This window comes from Columba livia, chromosome 1, assembly GCF_036013475.1.
Source record: "Columba livia isolate bColLiv1 breed racing homer chromosome 1, bColLiv1.pat.W.v2, whole genome shotgun sequence".
Classification (NCBI taxonomy): Eukaryota; Metazoa; Chordata; class Aves; order Columbiformes; family Columbidae; genus Columba; species Columba livia.
Genome location: NC_088602.1, coordinates 960,734 through 978,136, shown reverse-complemented (window position 1 = coordinate 978,136; position 17,403 = coordinate 960,734). Strand labels below are relative to the sequence as shown.

Below are 17,403 nucleotides of genomic sequence, written 5' to 3'. Positions count from 1 at the left end.
GGGGCTGGCAGGATGCCCTTGCTGCTCCCTATGGGGAGGTGTCCAACATGCCCATGATAGCGGTGCCAGTGACCCCGTCCATTTTCTCCTCCTCAGCAGCTGTTGACCTCAGGACCCAGAGGGAGGCCAAGGGAGTCAGGAGCTTTGTCCAGAGGCAGCACCTGCTGAGTCACCAGCAGATTGACAGTGGGGAGAAGCCCTTCAGCTGCACCGACTGTGGCAAGAGCTTCAGAGCCAAGAGGTATCTCATCATCCACCAGCGCAATCACACTGGGGAGAAGCCGTTTGCCTGCACTGACTGTGGCAAGAGCTTTATGGAGAAGGGGACCCTCATCACTCACCAGCGCATCCACACTGCAGAGAAGCCCTTTGCCTGCACTGAGTGCGGTAGGAGCTTCAGACAGAAGAGCAGCCTGCTGACTCACCAGCGTATCCATACTGGAGAGAAGCCCTTCACCTGCACTGAGTGCGGTAAGAGCTTTAGCCACAAGAACAGCCTCCTGATTCACCAGCACATCCATACTGGGGAGAAGCCCTTCACCTGCACTGAGTGCGGCAAGAGCTTCACAGGAAAGCAGTCCTTCATCAACCACCAGCGCATCCACACCGGGGAGAAGCCCTTCTCCTGCACTGACTGTGGCAAGAGCTTCACATTAAAGCAGTCCCTCATCACTCACCAGCGCATCCACACGGGGGAAAAGCCCTTCACCTGCACTGAGTGTGGCAGGAGCTTCAGTGAGAAGAAGACCCTCATTATCCACCAGCGCATCCACACCGGGGAGAAGCCATTCGCCTGTACCAACTGTGGCCAGAGCTTCAGGGCAAAGAAGACCCTCGTCCTCCACCAGCGCATCCACACTGGGGAGAAGCCCTTCAAATGCACTGAGTGTGGTAAGAGCTTCGACTTCAGTGACAGACTGATTAGGCACCAGCGCATGCACACAGGGGAGAAGCCCTTCACCTGCAACGACTGTGGCAAGAGCTTCCGGGAGAAGAAGACCCTCATCATCCACCAGCGCATCCACACCAGGGAGAAGCCCTTCACCTGCACTGAATGCGGCCAGAGCTTCAGGGCAAAGGATACCCTCGTCTTCCACCAGCGTATCCACACCGGGGAGAAGCCCTTTATCTGCAATGACTGTGGCCAGAGGTTCAGGGAGAAGAAGAAACTCATAATCCACCAGCGCATCCACACTGGGGAGAAGCCATTTACCTGCAATGACTGTGGCCAGAGCTTCAGGGAGAAGAAGAAACTCATCGTCCACCAGCGCATCCACACTGGGGAGAAGCCCTTCACCTGCACCGAGTGCGGTAAGAGCTTCAGCCGGAAGAGAAGCCTGCTTGGGCACCAGCGCATCCACACTGGGGAGAAGCCCTTCACCTGCACCAACTGTGGCAAGAGGTTCAGGGCAAAGACGACCCTCATCATTCACCAGCGCATTCACACCGGGGAGAAGCCCTTCACCTGCACTGAGTGCGGCAAGAGCTTCACAGGAAAGCAGTCCTTCATCAACCACCAGCGCATCCACACCGGGGAGAAGCCCTTCTCCTGCACTGACTGTGGCAAGAGCTTCACATTAAAGCAGTCCCTCATCACTCACCAGCGCATCCACACGGGGGAAAAGCCCTTCACCTGCACTGAGTGTGGCAGGAGCTTCAGTGAGAAGAAGACCCTCATTATCCACCAGCGCATCCACACCGGGGAGAAGCCATTCGCCTGTACCAACTGTGGCCAGAGCTTCAGGGCAAAGAAGACCCTCGTCCTCCACCAGCGCATCCACACTGGGGAGAAGCCCTTCAAATGCACTGAGTGTGGTAAGAGCTTCGACTTCAGTGACAGACTGATTAGGCACCAGCGCATGCACACAGGGGAGAAGCCCTTCACCTGCAACGACTGTGGCAAGAGCTTCCGGGAGAAGAAGACCCTCATCATCCACCAGCGCATCCACACCAGGGAGAAGCCCTTCACCTGCACTGAATGCGGCCAGAGCTTCAGGGCAAAGGATACCCTCGTCTTCCACCAGCGTATCCACACCGGGGAGAAGCCCTTTATCTGCAATGACTGTGGCCAGAGGTTCAGGGAGAAGAAGAAACTCATAATCCACCAGCGCATCCACACTGGGGAGAAGCCATTTACCTGCAATGACTGTGGCCAGAGCTTCAGGGAGAAGAAGAAACTCATCGTCCACCAGCGCATCCACACTGGGGAGAAGCCCTTCACCTGCACCGAGTGCGGTAAGAGCTTCAGCCGGAAGAGAAGCCTGCTTGGGCACCAGCGCATCCACACTGGGGAGAAGCCCTTCACCTGCACCAACTGTGGCAAGAGGTTCAGGGCAAAGACGACCCTCATCATTCACCAGCGCATTCACACCGGGGAGAAGCCCTTCACCTGCACGGAATGCGGCAAGAGCTTTAGCCAGAAGAGTAGCCTGTTTGGGCACCAGAGCATCCACACCGGGGTGAAGCCCTTCACCTGCACCGACTGCGGCAAGAGCTTTAGCCAGAAGCGTAGCCTGCTTGGGCACCAGAGCATCCACACCGGGGAGAAGCCCTTCACCTGCATCGACTGCGGCAAGAGCTTTAGCCAGAAGAGTAGCCTGTTTGGGCACCAGAGCATCCACACTGGGGAGAAGCGCTTCACCTGCACGGAATGCGGTAAGAGCTTTGTCCATAAAAAAAGCCTGCTTGGGCACCAGCGGATCCACACTGGTGAGAAGCCCTTCACCTGCACCGACTGCGGCAAGAGCTTCAGAGTTAAGTGGAGCCTCATCATCCACCAGCGCATCCACACCGGGGAGGAGCCCTACAAGTGCTGCAAGTGCGGCAAGACCTTCAAGCAGAAGTGTTACCCAATGAGACACCAGTGTGTGCCGAAGGACCCAGATATTGTGCTGGAGGGTGTCCAGCAGAAGAGGGAGGGTCCTTCCCCAGCAGGGGGGCAGGCAGAGGCCAAACCCTTCCAGTGCGGTGTCTGCGAGAAGCAGTTTTGGAAGGAGAATCTCTTGCTGGCTCACCAGCGCACCCACGGCACCTCCAGCCTGCAGCCGCCTCCGCAGCCCGGCACACCCTGAATCTGCTGCTGAGGGGCACGTGAGGTCTGGTGGCTGCTGCGGGGGTGGCTGTGGAGTGATGTCCTGGTTTTGTTTAGCACAGAGTCAATGTTTTTCTGAGTAGCTGGTTTAGTGCTATGTTTTGGAATGAAAATGAGAACAATGTTTCTAATACACGAATGTTTTGTTTGATGCTGAGCAGTCAAGGACATTGGATCTTCTGGTGCCCTGCCAGCTGGGAGGGGGCACAGCCGGGACAGCTGCCCCAAAGTGGCCAAAGGGCTGTTCCTTACCATCTGATGTCATGGTCAGTACAGAAACTGGGGGCAGTGGGCCTGGGGCACCACAGCTCAGGGACGCGCTGGGCATCAGTCCACGTGTGGTGAGCGACTGTGTTGTGTATCACTTGTTTTGTATATTCTTACATCATTTGCATTCTCATTATTCTTTTCCTCTTCTGTACTATTAAACTGTCTTTATTTCAACCCACGGATGTTACTCAGATCACTGGATGAGCCCAGTTTGTGTTTTGTATCAGTCATTTAGCTTCAAGAAATATGTTCCAAATGGAATGAATCACTTAGAAGTCTAAGACTGTGTGATTTTTAGTATACTGTCTACTTTGCATTAGTTAGTAGCTAAATTTGCTGAAATCCCTAACTCTGTATTGTCAAGTTCTGCTCATATTCAACAACCTTGTGCCTACTTGAGGAAAGCAAAGCAGCTACAGAACATCAACGTTCACACAAGGCTGAAAGGCTCAGAGGCCCCTGCAACACGGCAGGATGGCAAAAGGCTGAACGGATGACATTCCCAAACAGAACTCCCTGAAACGGAGCAGAACCAGGATGGGTCTCTGTCCCTGTCTGTCCCAACTCTGCCCCAGCTCCATCCTGACTCTGTCACCAGCCGTCAGATCGCGAGCCTCCAAATACGAAGCATGATACTCATGGCATGGAAGATCCTTGTTGATCGGTCTGGATGTCCATTCTATGGGAATATAGCAGAAGAATGGCGAGGAGTTTGGTTAAATGTAAATATGCTCAAGTCACTTGCAGCTGTCTGTAGAAAAAGCACATGCATCACAGCAATAGTTTTGCTGAACTTGTATGCTTGACGAGCAGAACCTCCACAGTAGAACCTCACATAGGCCTGTGAGAAACTCTAGACAACTTATCACTGTGCCTGAGATTCCTGCATTGTTGTGAGAAAGAGCGGGAGGCTGCGCCCGCCTGGAACCTTGAAATACGGGCGAGCTCGGCAGGCCCAGTGATCTTTTCCCAGGGCTGAACTGACCAGCGCCCGCGTCCCCGCTTGTGTTACCTCTGCGAGGGAGCTTAGGTGCTACTTCGGAGATCCCCCGGTCGAGAGGGGACTAAGAGAAAACTTGCTCTTTGCAAATGCATTCGTGGCCTCTGGCTCTTCCTGCGACGTGCCTGCACGTGTGCACACACCACACAGAGCTTCTTGATGGATAATGCAACGATACGTTATCAGAGGTGTGTCACAGTTACTTTTTTGCATTTTCTCCTTCATTAGTCCAACCAAGGCTGTTATTTCTCCACACATTGCAGGTCCGGCATCAGTCGTTAGCCCCAGCAGCTGTTCTCAGGGTCATTTATGATTACTTGAGGACTTCTCCACCACATCAATTATGTCCTTCCCTGTTGTCTTCCGTGAATGGCAATGACATCCAAGAGCTCCCCGGTGACAGACAAGTCTGCCTTGACACCTCTTATACAAACGGATAGATGCGCTGTGTCTGCGTTGTCTGTGCTTTCATCAACGGGTAATGAAAAAGCCAGATCACCGCACGCCTCTTCGTCCAGCTGTGTCGTCAGACTTCCTGCCTGTTCCTAAACACGGTTTGCCATGGTGTTTCTTGACAAACAGACATCTGCAAAAGTGTGTATTTGATGGGGGCACTCCTGCTCACACACCTTTAGTGTGCACTGCTTCAAAAATGCACCCTCTGGAAAGCACTTGGGAGCTCCAGCAATTTCTTCAGCCACAATCAAGCTAGCTGTCACGGCTACATCATTTTTGCCTACAGCTCTGCTCATCATATTCTGCTGCGATTGCAGTCTGCCTTGCAATTCTTGCACCAGTTGTTGTTGTTTTTGAAGGCTAAATTTAGCATATTTAGTTCCGTGTTAGGTCTCCAAATGGTGACGTGCATTGCACTCCTTTATTCCCCTTGAAACACAAACACACATTTGCTTTCCCATCTATCATAAAACTGCCTTCCTTCTGCATCGATCTTTCCTTTACTGGATGTTTTGGGATTCAGATTGTTCTACCAAAGATGGTATGGTCACCACTGAAGTAAAAGACCAAGATGCCCTTAAGGACCAGGATATATAATACTCAGGCCCTCTCACACAGGCTCAGCTTTCCTTTAAACCTCCTTCCCCATACAACAGAGATGGCCATATCTATGGAAGACAATGTAGAATTCGCGGAGCTCGGCACTGCTGCCGGGTGGATAAAAGTGCCAGGCTGGATTGTCCTGGTTCGATTAAAAAAAAGACCAGTTTCTCTTTCAGTGAAATTTCCTTTCAGCTCAGTTGTTCTAAGTAACTGCAGTTTTATTAAGTTGACTGCATGTTTTTTCAGACACGGTTTACTCCGGAGCCAATAACGGTTGCAATGGTATGCAGAAGAGACCCAGGTTTAGACTTATTGCTATGGCATCCAAGGTTACTGGTGAATTTTGCATGTCCCAGAAGTGAGAGGGGTGTATTTGCAAGGAGGGGCAGACCGAACAGATGACCAAAACTGACCAACTAAGTATTCCATCCCATACACATCATACATCTACTAGAAGTGGGAGATCACGAGGGCTCGCTCTCTTCGACCATGGCCGGAATCTGAAGAGGACCCTGCCTGTCGTACCTGCGATCCAAGGCCCGGTTCCAGACGCTGCATCCCTGAATCCAGTTCTGGTTTGCTGCGGAGTCCAGCCCAGGACAATCTGGTGTTGCCCTGCAGCTGCTGGAGCAATGCCAGCTCCGCCGGTCAACGCTGCCCTACCCGGGAAATCAAAGATTGGGTTTCTATATTTTGTATGGTCTGTTGTGGGTCCATTCATCTTTTCCCCACTTTTGGCCAGTGTCAATTCTTAGAGCAGTATCAAACTTATTAATGGATCTCTTATTTCACGTTAGATCATCACAGAGCTGGACACTCAGACCGTTATCATGGTCTTGGACTTCTCAGTAAAGATCTTTAGCCCCAGTGTGTTCCCTTTTGAGGTGTAATCGTTATAATAACCTTCCCCAATCTTCTGACTCAGGGTCGTTCCATAGGGGAGCAAGTCTGGCCGACTCATCTGCTTGGCTCTTTCATCACCTGGCAGGAGTCTCATTCTTCTGATGGGAGGCAACCCAAGCCACCGCAAAATTTCCTTCTTTCCCGAAGGTTAATATTTCTTGCCATTTTTCTCTCTGCCATACAGGTACCCGATTGACCTCCCTCCCATTTTGCTCCCAGAATGGGAGCCATTCAGTGCACCCCTTAAAGACAGGAACAGAATCGGCAGAGATGTAGACAGGAGAAAGAGGTTGCGCCTCATGTTTCATAACATTCCAAGCTGCTACTAACTCTTCCACCTGGGTGCTACCCTCCCCCTCTGATTATTTTTCATAGGTTTCTATTTGTATTTCCACTTTTTCCCTCTCATTTGACAGAGGCACCAGTGAACCAAACATTTTGTAACTCCTCTGAAAACGGGGAGGTGACCTGCACCACAGGGGAGATAGTGTCCCCTGGCATTTTCAGGAAATTTTCATTGGAAACCGTACTGCCTGTCTCTCACGACAGGACAGGAATGATACCAAGTTCCTAGGAACATGAGGAGGTGTGTAGAGTCACGGGAAGTTGGTCCTCATACGTCCTCAAATGCTTCTTGAGTGGATCTTTGGTGGTACTGCAGGAAAATGACACTTCATTCCATTTTACTTCCCACTGGGAAGGTACCTGTGACATTGTTTCCTTGGCAATTCCTTCTGCCCTGGCATTTGAACACAGTAATTAACCAGGGCAACAGAAAACTCTTGCGGTTTTCCTTTGATGACAGATTTTATCTCGATTCAATTGGGGTCCCCAGAGGGGTCCCCAGCAAACACAAAGCAAGAAATCAAGGAGCTGCGGGTTTTGAGTCCTTTTTCTTTTGGTTGGTAACTGTAAACACAAATGTTGACTGGATAAATTATATTTATTATAACCAAAAAGAATTTGTAAATTATACTAGACAAGCAGTTGATGGAATTGCTGAACAATTAGATGCTACTAGTAGAATGGCATGGGAAAATAGGATGGTCCTAGATATGATGCTGGCAGACAAAGGTGATGCATTGTGTAATGTTAGGAGAGAGGTGTTGTACCTTTATGCCAACCAATACTGCCCTCGACAGCACTGTAACCAGACTCAAGGACTCAACGACTTTAGCAACAGAATTGGCTGAGAATTCAGGAATAGATAGTTCACTCACGTGTCGTGGTTGAGACGGACAAATGACATAGACCAAGTTCTTCCAGGATGAAAGTAGTAGATGCCATTTATTGCCACAAGTGCATTTTTATACAGTTCTACCTATTCATGTGTCTGTTCACTATTGGTTACAAGTTACAGCAGTAACATCTCATTGGCTAATTTTGCTATCATCAATGTTACTCTTCTACTCGCTTCTCTCTCACAGATATATCCTTAACATCTCCGGATACTCCTTTACTCCCATCTTTTTCACAGGTAGGCCTTCATACCTTCAAGGCTAATTTCTGTTCCCATGCCCTCCATCAGGGAGTCCACGGACCCACCGTAGTCCCTCACAATTCCCCCTCTTTGTATTTGTGCTAAAAATGCTGCCCTCGTTGTCCGCTGCAGGGCCCTTTGCAGCAGAGAAATCATGCATGACAACATTAGTAACACAACCACAACAATCATCAAAACAATCAGTCCTGTTTTCGCTACTGATAACAACCATCCTAAAAACCCCCAACCACTAAGCAATTTATTTAACAAATCCCATCAAAATCTTCACACCCATGTCCTTGAGCTAATAACAAAAATTCTATCGCAGCTCTACTCTGCCGTGTGGCATGTCTTACAGAATCTACATCTAACAAAAGTCCACTTAAAGCCTTAGAAGTTCTGTTAGTTTGCTTAACCAGCCAGCATCATAATTTTTCTAAAATATTTAAAGCTTTAGCTGTGCCAACACCAGATACAAGAGATCCTAAAACTCTTAACCTTGATCCCCAAAAATCTACATTATCATCACATTTTGATTCATATACACGCAAAAAGTGTTTTTCTTGTCTTGCTCTTCTGTGATCTATTATCAGATACATTGGGCGTTAAGAGAGTTAATAGTCCCTAAATACACAGTCCTCCAACAGAATTAGAAGGAATTCCTGGCCAGGCTCTGTCTCCACAGATCAAGAATACACCATACAGGAGGGTTTGGGGTCGCTCTCCCACATTATCAGTTACACCCCTTGGATTCTTCTGCGAGGCATTACACCATTGAGTTTCATTTCCAGAGTCACCAAGGGTAGCATTAATATTTTGCAGTTTATCCATTCATGTTCTCGTATATTGTTCTGACACTTTTCACAAACCAGGTTGATACAAGCGTCCATGGGCATAGATGCCAGCAATTCCAGTTCCTGTGGTTCAATATCTGCTTCCAGGAGGCAATTAATCCAAAGTGCCATGTTGGTATCACTACAGTCCGTTGCAATGCCCCTGCACTGACCACTCTTTTGAAACAGTCGTGTGATGCTGCTGTAGTCATCAAGGAAGACACCAACCAAGCATGTGTGGAACGGGTTTTCCGGAGGCATCGTAATTAGGCATATGGAGTCCTGGTCAGTCATGTTGGCTAAAGTAATCCACATGTTAGTCTTTGTCTGTGCAGGCATCCAAAACACAGCAGCTGCAGCAATCATTGTCAGGAAGATAACACAGGTTTCACGTTTCGTGCCAGCAAACATTGCAGCCCTTGATCTGTAAAGACACAAGCATAACCTCTCCCCCAGTTTATCAGTTGATGTGGCCATTGACCATAAACTAGTGATTTGGCCATAACTAATGTAGGTTCTTTCTGATTTAGCATACTTTTGGGTCACACTTGCAAAGTGTTTCATCACAGGGCAAATTTGGGCTGCACCACTTAGATATAAGGGATTCATCACGTACAATGCTTTTGACAATTGGTTTTGTGGTGGTTTCCCTACTTCTCCCCCCTTTTTGTTTTTGAAAAAACCAAACCAAAACAAAAAACACTGTTCAGAATCAGATACGTGTGTTAGATCTTGACTATGTACTCAGAATCACAAATCAAATTTAGAGGTTCCTCCTTAAAAACTCCAAGTAATGTAAAGCTGAGCCAAGTTCTGCTCATTGGGTTGAACCTTCAATAATTTTTACAGAATTATGCCAATTGTTGTCTTCACGCCAAACCACTACAGCTTTATGAGACTGCCCAGAACCATCAACAAAAACCGTGCAAGTATGTAGGATCAGACCAGATACACGTATGGTCTGTGACCTGATGTGAAAGACTTGCAGGTTCTGCAGCAATTTACATTTTACGTTTACGCATGCCAAAAGCTGTGCTGTTAAGAAAACCAGCTAGTGCAATTTATAAAGACATAGATTACAAAAAAAAAAAAAAAAATCAGAATTCAATTTCACAAATGGTACATATAAGACAAAAGGATCATGGCCTATTAAGACTTAAATTCATTCCCTGCATTTTCTTGATCAGAGTGACAAGTGGTATATCAGTCTGTTAGCATTCTCATCATACTGCCCCACAATAGCCACAGGTTGTTTCATAGACAAATCTGCAAGTCCAATCGAATGCAGACAGCCTGTAAAGTTGTCATAAATTTATTCCTCAATGTTTCCAACTCCATTTTGGCTGTCATATTTATTGGATATTGTTTTCCCTTACCAAATCAAAGTCCTATTTCAGATCTATTAGTGTAGTATTTGCTTTATCAAAACATTGGCTGTTAATACTAGTGGAAATACAGCATTTGAAATTTCCTTGGAGATTTCTCATTTGCAGCAAGCAGAACTCCACCATCCCAGCAGCTTCTTGTAGGACATGCAACTAAACAGAATTCTCAGAAAACGTTATTTGAGCTTACAATTTACTTAACAAATCCTGACTCAAGAGAGGTATAGGACTTTTGGGCAAATACAAGAATTCATGTTTGGAACTTTGTTCCAAATCTGGCATTCCATTTGTCTCAAAAAACGGCCTTTCTTTCGTTGTGTCCCATGACCTCAAAAACTAGCATGGTGAATTTACTAAGAAGTCTCTTACAACTAGTTACCACAGAATAAGTCTATTAACAAATTTTTGGTTTAATTTTCCAGTTTCATTAGAACTATGGGTCTGCTAAGGATGCCTTTAAACTTCACCCTCAGACTGCTCCATTGAGTATTACATTGCTGCAGTGTGGGGGGAGAGAGAACCCCCCTTTCACTGCTTTAAAAGCAGGCAGCCAGGTTTTTCCAGTTGTTTTTTTCTTTGCAGTTTTAGATATAACCAAGGCCACGCAGCTGGCATAATGGCTGGTACGAAGTGGGAGGCTCTGGGAAACTTCTCAGTTACAATGAGCTGCACACAGGCCTGGGATGTTTTGGTCTTTTGTTTTCCCATTTCATTCCAGCCATAATACACTTTATATGCAATTTCAAGTAGCTCAGCAATAGTTACATTCCTTAGCTCCATTTGCCTTTTACAATTTAGAGATGTCAAAAAACAGTATAAACCAGTATAACAAACATAAATCCATTAGTCTATTTTCCTAGATCCAAATCAGTTAATATTCTAGCAATTTTTAAATACAACCTCTTCTAAATTCACATCTATCATAGCATTTTAACAATTTAAATGCTTTTCTAACAATATAAGCAATTACTCTAATGTATAAGGATCCATCCTAAGGGGGAGCAAGGTGGAATTTTAGCAGTGGAACCGGTTGCCATTTTGTAATTATCTCCCCAAACAAGATTCTTTTGGTACCAAATATGAATATGCAAACTAAAATACTGAGCTCAGATTTGAAAACCAAATACCCAGTTCAAATATGCAGATGGATCACAGTCACACTAATTTAAGACAACATTTCAGTTTTTGCATTGCACCTTTGGGCCGCTCACTGCTCAGCCAGGTGGAGGTACCTCTGGGTCTCCTGCCAAAACAGGTCAGTGCGCGCTGGAGCCCCATCAGCACCCGCCCCCCCGCCGCCGCAGCGAGCTGGACTGGGCAAGGCCTTTTTTTTCTGTTTTGTTTTGTTTAGTGTCTCATCTGGTGCACTACAACTGTTATTCCAAAACCAGGATTCTTTACATGATGTGCATACGGAAAAACCAAATCCAGCACAACGAGATGAGACACAGCCTGTCACAGAGTTGCGCAAGTCTGAATGCCGGAATAAAGGTAGCATGCTAGAAAGAAAAATAACAGCTACTACACACAAAATTTTACCGTTACATTCACGCAGTAAAGAACTAAATTACTCATGATCTTCTGTATTATCACAAAATGCACATTTTGAGTCAACGGATTCTCATGATTTAACAGACTGGGAACTTATGGTACCATATAGCACAGACCTACCAAAATTGCAACATACTTAAACAGATACCCACAAAGAAAACAGGTTACTAAGGGAAGCATCTTGCAGACTTTAACAAGTTTTCTGACCTGTGTGTTATCAGCTAATTCTCTCTCATCTTGTTGAAGTTCAAATCGCCCCACCTGTAAAACTGTCTGAAATGATTTAATGATTTCTTGTAAAGATTTATTTTGTCCTGCTCTTCTGGCCTCAAAACCAACATTAATCGCAACAAGATTCTATTCTCCGGACACTTTTACCAATCATTTAACTTATACAGCAGCCAACACTGATTTCAGTATTTAACAAGATCTTCCTTCCTTATAATTCCGAGTGCTTTCCTAAGTTTTAAAACACCTCCCAATACTGATTTTTTAGGAACACAACTGAAAACAATTATTCCTGACCCCATCTTGCAAGTAAAAACCTTGAGAAGAGGGAGGGGTGGGAGGGGGAGGAAGGCACAGGGCTGCTTGAAAACAATTAACTCACATTCCTGACAAGCTGCTTGATTTTCAGAGAGGCAATAAACAGGAGCACATAATATGTACTGTAAAACTCGCAAATAACATGTTGATAGCAAACATTAGCATTCTCTACTGCTAATCTCAAAACTAGTGCTTCCTTAGCTTCTAAGTTTTCGACCTGCTTACTGATGGCCTCTTGAAGATGGTCAATAAATTGCCTGTAATTCTCATTGGGACCCTGATTAATAGTTGCAAATGATTTGGCTGCTTTGTTGGTTTCAGACACCTCTCTCATAGCTTGATATGCAAGATCTCTTGACTGCCTCAGGATTTCAGAAACTTATCGTGTCTGTAGTTGTGGTGTGTCAATTAGTGTCTCTTCCAGGAGTTGTGGGATACCTGCCCCTTTCAACGAATCCCCATCGTTCCGTTCTAAATGATCTATAGCTGTTACATTGGATAGGTCTAATTTTGCTTGAGTTTTTCATGGTTCTTATCTGATCTCAGGGCAACTCGTACACATACTTAACTTTTCAAGAAAAATGCTTCAAACCCTCATCCTCTTCCGAGTCATCAGCTAACACGGACTTGAACGGTGCTGGAGAATCATTAATAACAGGGGTGTTTGGAACAGTGCACATTCTCGCCAATACTTTCTAGCATCATAATTATTCGTATAACCTGAGTCCCCAAGCGCATCCCCTTTCCCGTCACGATCAGCGTGACCGCATTGCTGACTGTTGGATCCACTCGCTAATAGCTGATCTGATCTTTCACACAATTCTTTTGCCCAGTTCTTGTCCGGCGACTCCTTCTGCTCTCTTGTAGGAGTTAGAGGGGTAGAAGGCAGTACAAGCAGACACAAATCAGTAAAAGGACTGATATTACACTTATTTACGACTTTAGCATTCTCAGCTTTCACCAGTTCTTTTGACAAGTTGTCTGATTCCAGTCCTTTGGACTTCTTGATCTCTCTAGAGTCGGGTAATGGTATAGGAGTCCATCCACTCGGTAATTTTCTTCCCTCCGTCCCAGACTGCTGTATCGTAGGGGGTGCCGACGGCACAACAGGGGATGGAGTGGGGAGGGGGTCAAAAGACACGATCCGGTAAACTTCACAGTTATTTTTAGGATCATTATCAGGCTGCAACGCTGGAAAAATTCTGGCAACAGCAGCCCGCTCAGCCTTAAAGTCTTTTAAGTGGGAAATTATAAGCTTCCATGTAGTCGCTAGTGATTTACTTTCTTTATCATCTCCATTGCTGACCTTATTCCATAATTTCTGCCCTTTATCGTCCCAAAGTTAACGTTTAAAAGCCTTGTTTTCTCCCGGGTAGCCATTAATTCTATACCGAATTAATAGTCTACATATGTTACTTTCTTCCTATTTAAGTCCTCTCATAGAGAGAATATGCAGGAGAAGTTTAACTATAGCTTCTTCCTCAAGGACATATTTTGCCCCATAACTTCACTTTTCCCTCCTCCTGCTCCCAGCCGCTCACCTTTTCCAGTGATTTCTTCAACAAAATTAATGCGGAACGTCCATACGCCTCCTCCCGGTTCTCAGTCCAGCTGATCCGCCTCCGGCTGGGCCGCTCCAGGCTTTTTCCCGATCTTAGTGGTACGCCGTTCAGAGTATCATGTCGGGGTCACCATTTGTTGGAGCGATAAAGGACTCAGCAAAGAATTCGATTCAATGTGAATCACGCTAAAGCCATTTATTACAGAAACCAGCCTCCTTATATATGCAACTATATTCTAATCACGCGTCCACACTCCAAGCATGGATTCGCTAAATGAGGATCGTGGGCTGTCCGTGCGCTGGAGTCTCACTGATGATACGTCCGATGATTCACGCCACGCCAGGACCCCGCTGATTGAGGAACGCCCCTCTTTCTCATAGCAGATTCTGTTCTCAGCCTCTCGAAGCAGCCTTGAGATTCCTTTGAGCCTGACTAATTCAGCAACAGATCTTTATCTATCAAAACTCCTCCACAGATGGACGCTAGAAATCAGCAAAGGAAATGATGATGGCTTGTCATAGAGAACTCTCTGCTGAGGGCCACCGAGGCACCTGTTTATTCAGCCCAACAGGGGATTGTGTGACTTTGCTGCCTTCCAGGTGCTGACGTCCGGGATGTGACTGAGGAGATGCCACAACTTTTTTAAAATGTGGCCCGTTATTCCTTATTGCTCTTTCACGTGGGCACAAATGTCAGGGCAAGGTGGAACCTGGGCAGAATCAAGCAAGGCTGTGAATCTCTAGGGGTGCAATTGAAAGGGATAGGTGCTCAAATATCTGTATCTCTGTTTTCCCCAGTCAGAGGAAAGGGTGCAGGCAGAAGCAGACACATGATGTGAGTCAACACTTGGCTTTTTGGCTGGTGCTGCCACCAGGGTTGTGGCTCTCACGATGATGAGACACACAGTGATGACTCTGACCTGCGAGGGGGAGATGGGACCCGTCCGAGTAGACAAGGCAAAGGAATGTTTGCCAACAGCCACCGGGCCTGTCCCCACCAGCCGGCGTGTCCCGCCGTGTCTCGGTGCCCCCGAGCCCAGGACTCCATTTGCAGGGGACCCGAGTGGCCAGGGGTGGCGGGCAGGGCCAGGGGCCGCAAGGACACAGCGGTGCTCCCGGTGCCCGCCCCCCCGAGCCGAGCGGGGCGGAGCGGCAGGACTACACCTCCCGTGCTGCACCGGCGGCGGGCGGCCCTCCCGGGCTGACGCTGCCGGCGGCTCCCGGCGCCGCCTTTGTCCGCGCGGGGCTGGCGGCGCGGCCCCGGCGCAGGTAGGGGCGGCGGGCGGCGGGCCCGCGGCACGGGGATGGTCGCTGCTGGCCCGCGGGGTCCCGGCGGAGGGGACTCGGCCCCGACGGCCTCTCCCGTGCTCTCCCCTCCGCCGGCCGCCCCCCAGCCCTGCCGGACCCCCCCGCACTCCCCTTAGGGCCCGGCTCCCCCCGGCGCTCCGGCCTTTCCCCGGCTCGCCCCGTGGCCCCCGTGCAACGCGGACACGCTGCTCCGTGTCCCAGCCGCCCGGGCCCCCCTGGATCCGGCCCTGGCGGCCCCGGCGCTGGGAAGGGCTGGGCTGGGGCCGGACCGGGTGCTCAGACCCCCGGGACACCCCCACACATCTTCGTGCTGCCCTTGTGGGGCACCGGAGCAAGATTTGGGTACTCGGAGGCTTATGAAACACCTTTCTTTTCGTGACTCTTTCTCGCTTTTATCCCAAGCTGTTTGGATCCTTTGGTGGGTCATTCTCCCCGTAGCTGTGGAGGCTCGGGGTGCAGGGAAGGCAGCTGTGGGCAGGTGAATGAAATTCTGCGCCTGATTTCTTCATGAAAATGTTGTGCTTGCAGAGACCATCTGTCCTGGCTGTGCTGGTGCGGCTGGTGACGGGACAGGCATCTCGAGTGGAATCCGGAGCATCCCGCCTCCCTCTTCCCGGATCAATACCTGCACGGGCCTCCATCTCCGCGCCGAGAGCAGGGACGCGCTGGGCTCCAGGCTGCTGCGGCAAGGTGGGTGTCAGGCATGCCCCGGCTCTGGGGACACCACGGGCTGGGATTGCCATGGCTGGTGCTGTGGTGCAGCGGTGGCAAAACGCCCCTGGGACCTGCTGCTGTGGGTCTGTGTGCGTGCGAAGTGTTTTGAGAGCCGGTGCGGTGCAGGGTGCTCCCGTTCCTGCCCGCTGAGCCGCACCACGGGCAGGGGCAGGCAGGAGCGTGCCTGCTGCCAGGCCTCGGGCCAGCCCTTGTGTCACGGTGCTGTGTCCGGTCCTGGTGGGTGATCGCGTTTGTGGCGTGAGTGTGGGACAGGGCACAGTCCCTGCTGCTCTGGTATGGATCCTCGATCTGGAATGAACAGGGGAAACTTGCCTGTAAGCCTGCCAGACCTGCCCCTCTCGTGGCACAGCTGGTGGAGTGTCCCTGAACCCAGCAACGTGCTGAGAGAGCCCCCCATGCCCCAGTGACCATACTGTGCCACCTGGCTGTGCCAACATTGCCCCTCTGCCCCCAGCCTTCCCTTGCACAGGATTCTCTGAGGTCTCCCGGTGTTCCCCTTGGAATGCCCAAGCCCCTGGTGCCAGTGAGGCTCTGCCTGGCAGTAGTGAGGTTTCGGCAGAGGTGTTTAGCAACCTTGCGGTGGGGTGTGCTGAGCCGAGTGTGCTTCTTGCTGCAGATGTCGGTGACGTTTGAGGACGTGGCGCTCTTCTTCTCCCCCGAGGAGTGGGCAAAGCTGTCGGGCTGTCAGCGGCAGCTCTACCGGGAGGTGATGCTGGAGAACTATGAGATGGTCGCCTCGCTGGGTGAGGACTCTCTCTGGTGATGTTGGGCTGGGGTCAAGTAAGAATTCATCTCTTTAAGTGAGCTGGAGCCATTGAAAGGGCTGTCCAAGAGTTGACATGGTGGTTGCAATTGCAGGTTTTACCCTGCCAGGCAGCGTCCTGTGGAGAGTGTTCCTGAGAGAATTGGGATGGGATGGGATGGAATAGCCCATTTGAGATGAAGGAGACTTACAGTGCTCATCTAGTCCAACTGTGTGACCACTTTAGGGCTGACCACAAACTGCAGCATCTTGTTAAGGGCATTGTCCAAATGTCTCTCAAACAGGGCGAGGCTTGGGTCATCGACTGCCTCTCCAGGCAGCCTGTTCCAGGGTTTGATCACCCCCTCAGTACATAAATGCTTCCTCGTGTCTAGTCTAAACCTCCCAGGTGCAGCTTTGAGCTGTTCCCAGGTGTCCTGTCTGCAGGAGAGTGGCCGAGGTGACGGGGGCGAGGCGAGAGGAGGCTGTAGGTGCAGGGATGTGGGGGCTGAAGCCGCAGCCTGGCAGGGACATGAGAGAGGAGCAGGGTGGGGGGGATGCTGGGGCTGTGGGTGCGGGGGCCGGTGCTGCTGTCCCGGCAGTGCGGGAGAGGGGGCTTCTCTCTATACTCCGGATAGGCTGGGCCAACGTCAAACCAGAGATCATCTGCAAGATGGAGCGAGAAGAGACACCGTGCATGCCAGAGCCCCCTCGGGAGTGGCAGAGGCACGAGAGACCTGTGCCAGGTTGGTACCCAGGGTCAGGTGGGTCAAGGTTGCACTGTCTCCTTGCCTTGGGTGATCCATGCAACTGCAAGGGTGGGGGGCTGGCAGGGTGCCCTTGCTGCTCCCCGTGGGGGAGTGTCCAACATGCCCATGATGTTGGTGCCAGTGACCCCGTTTTCTCCTCCCCAGCAGCTGTTGGCCCCGGGACCCAGAG

The 17,403-nt window shown here is 49.5% G+C and overlaps 3 protein-coding genes across 25 annotated transcripts in view; 2 read left to right on the top strand and 1 right to left on the bottom strand.

The window, feature by feature from the left end:
* Positions 1-3,535, top strand: part of LOC106145902 (gastrula zinc finger protein XlCGF57.1-like) — a 185,860-nt gene extending 182,325 nt beyond the window's left edge. For 9 of the 22 annotated variants that reach the window (XM_065049601.1, XM_065049594.1, XM_065049600.1 and 6 more), the window contains one exon: positions 97-3,535. In XM_065049601.1, coding sequence (XP_064905673.1) covers positions 97-3,071 — 2,975 coding nt within the window. In that variant the 3' untranslated portion in view covers positions 3,072-3,535. The remainder of the gene's footprint in view (positions 1-96) is intronic. The other 13 variants (XM_065049605.1, XM_065049604.1, XM_065049603.1 and 10 more) reach the window with 5 other exon arrangements.
* LOC110355742 (gastrula zinc finger protein XlCGF52.1-like) overlaps positions 1-17,403 on the bottom strand; it is a 163,636-nt gene that overhangs the window by 70,887 nt on the left and 75,346 nt on the right. The window lies entirely within an intron of this gene.
* Positions 14,556-17,403, top strand: part of LOC135575281 (zinc finger protein 850-like) — a 57,228-nt gene continuing 54,380 nt past the window's right edge. Inside the window, 3 exon segments of the mRNA XM_065049741.1 lie at positions 14,556-14,948; positions 15,516-15,677; positions 16,339-16,465. Coding sequence (XP_064905813.1) covers positions 14,571-14,948; positions 15,516-15,677; positions 16,339-16,465 — 667 coding nt within the window. The 5' untranslated portion in view covers positions 14,556-14,570.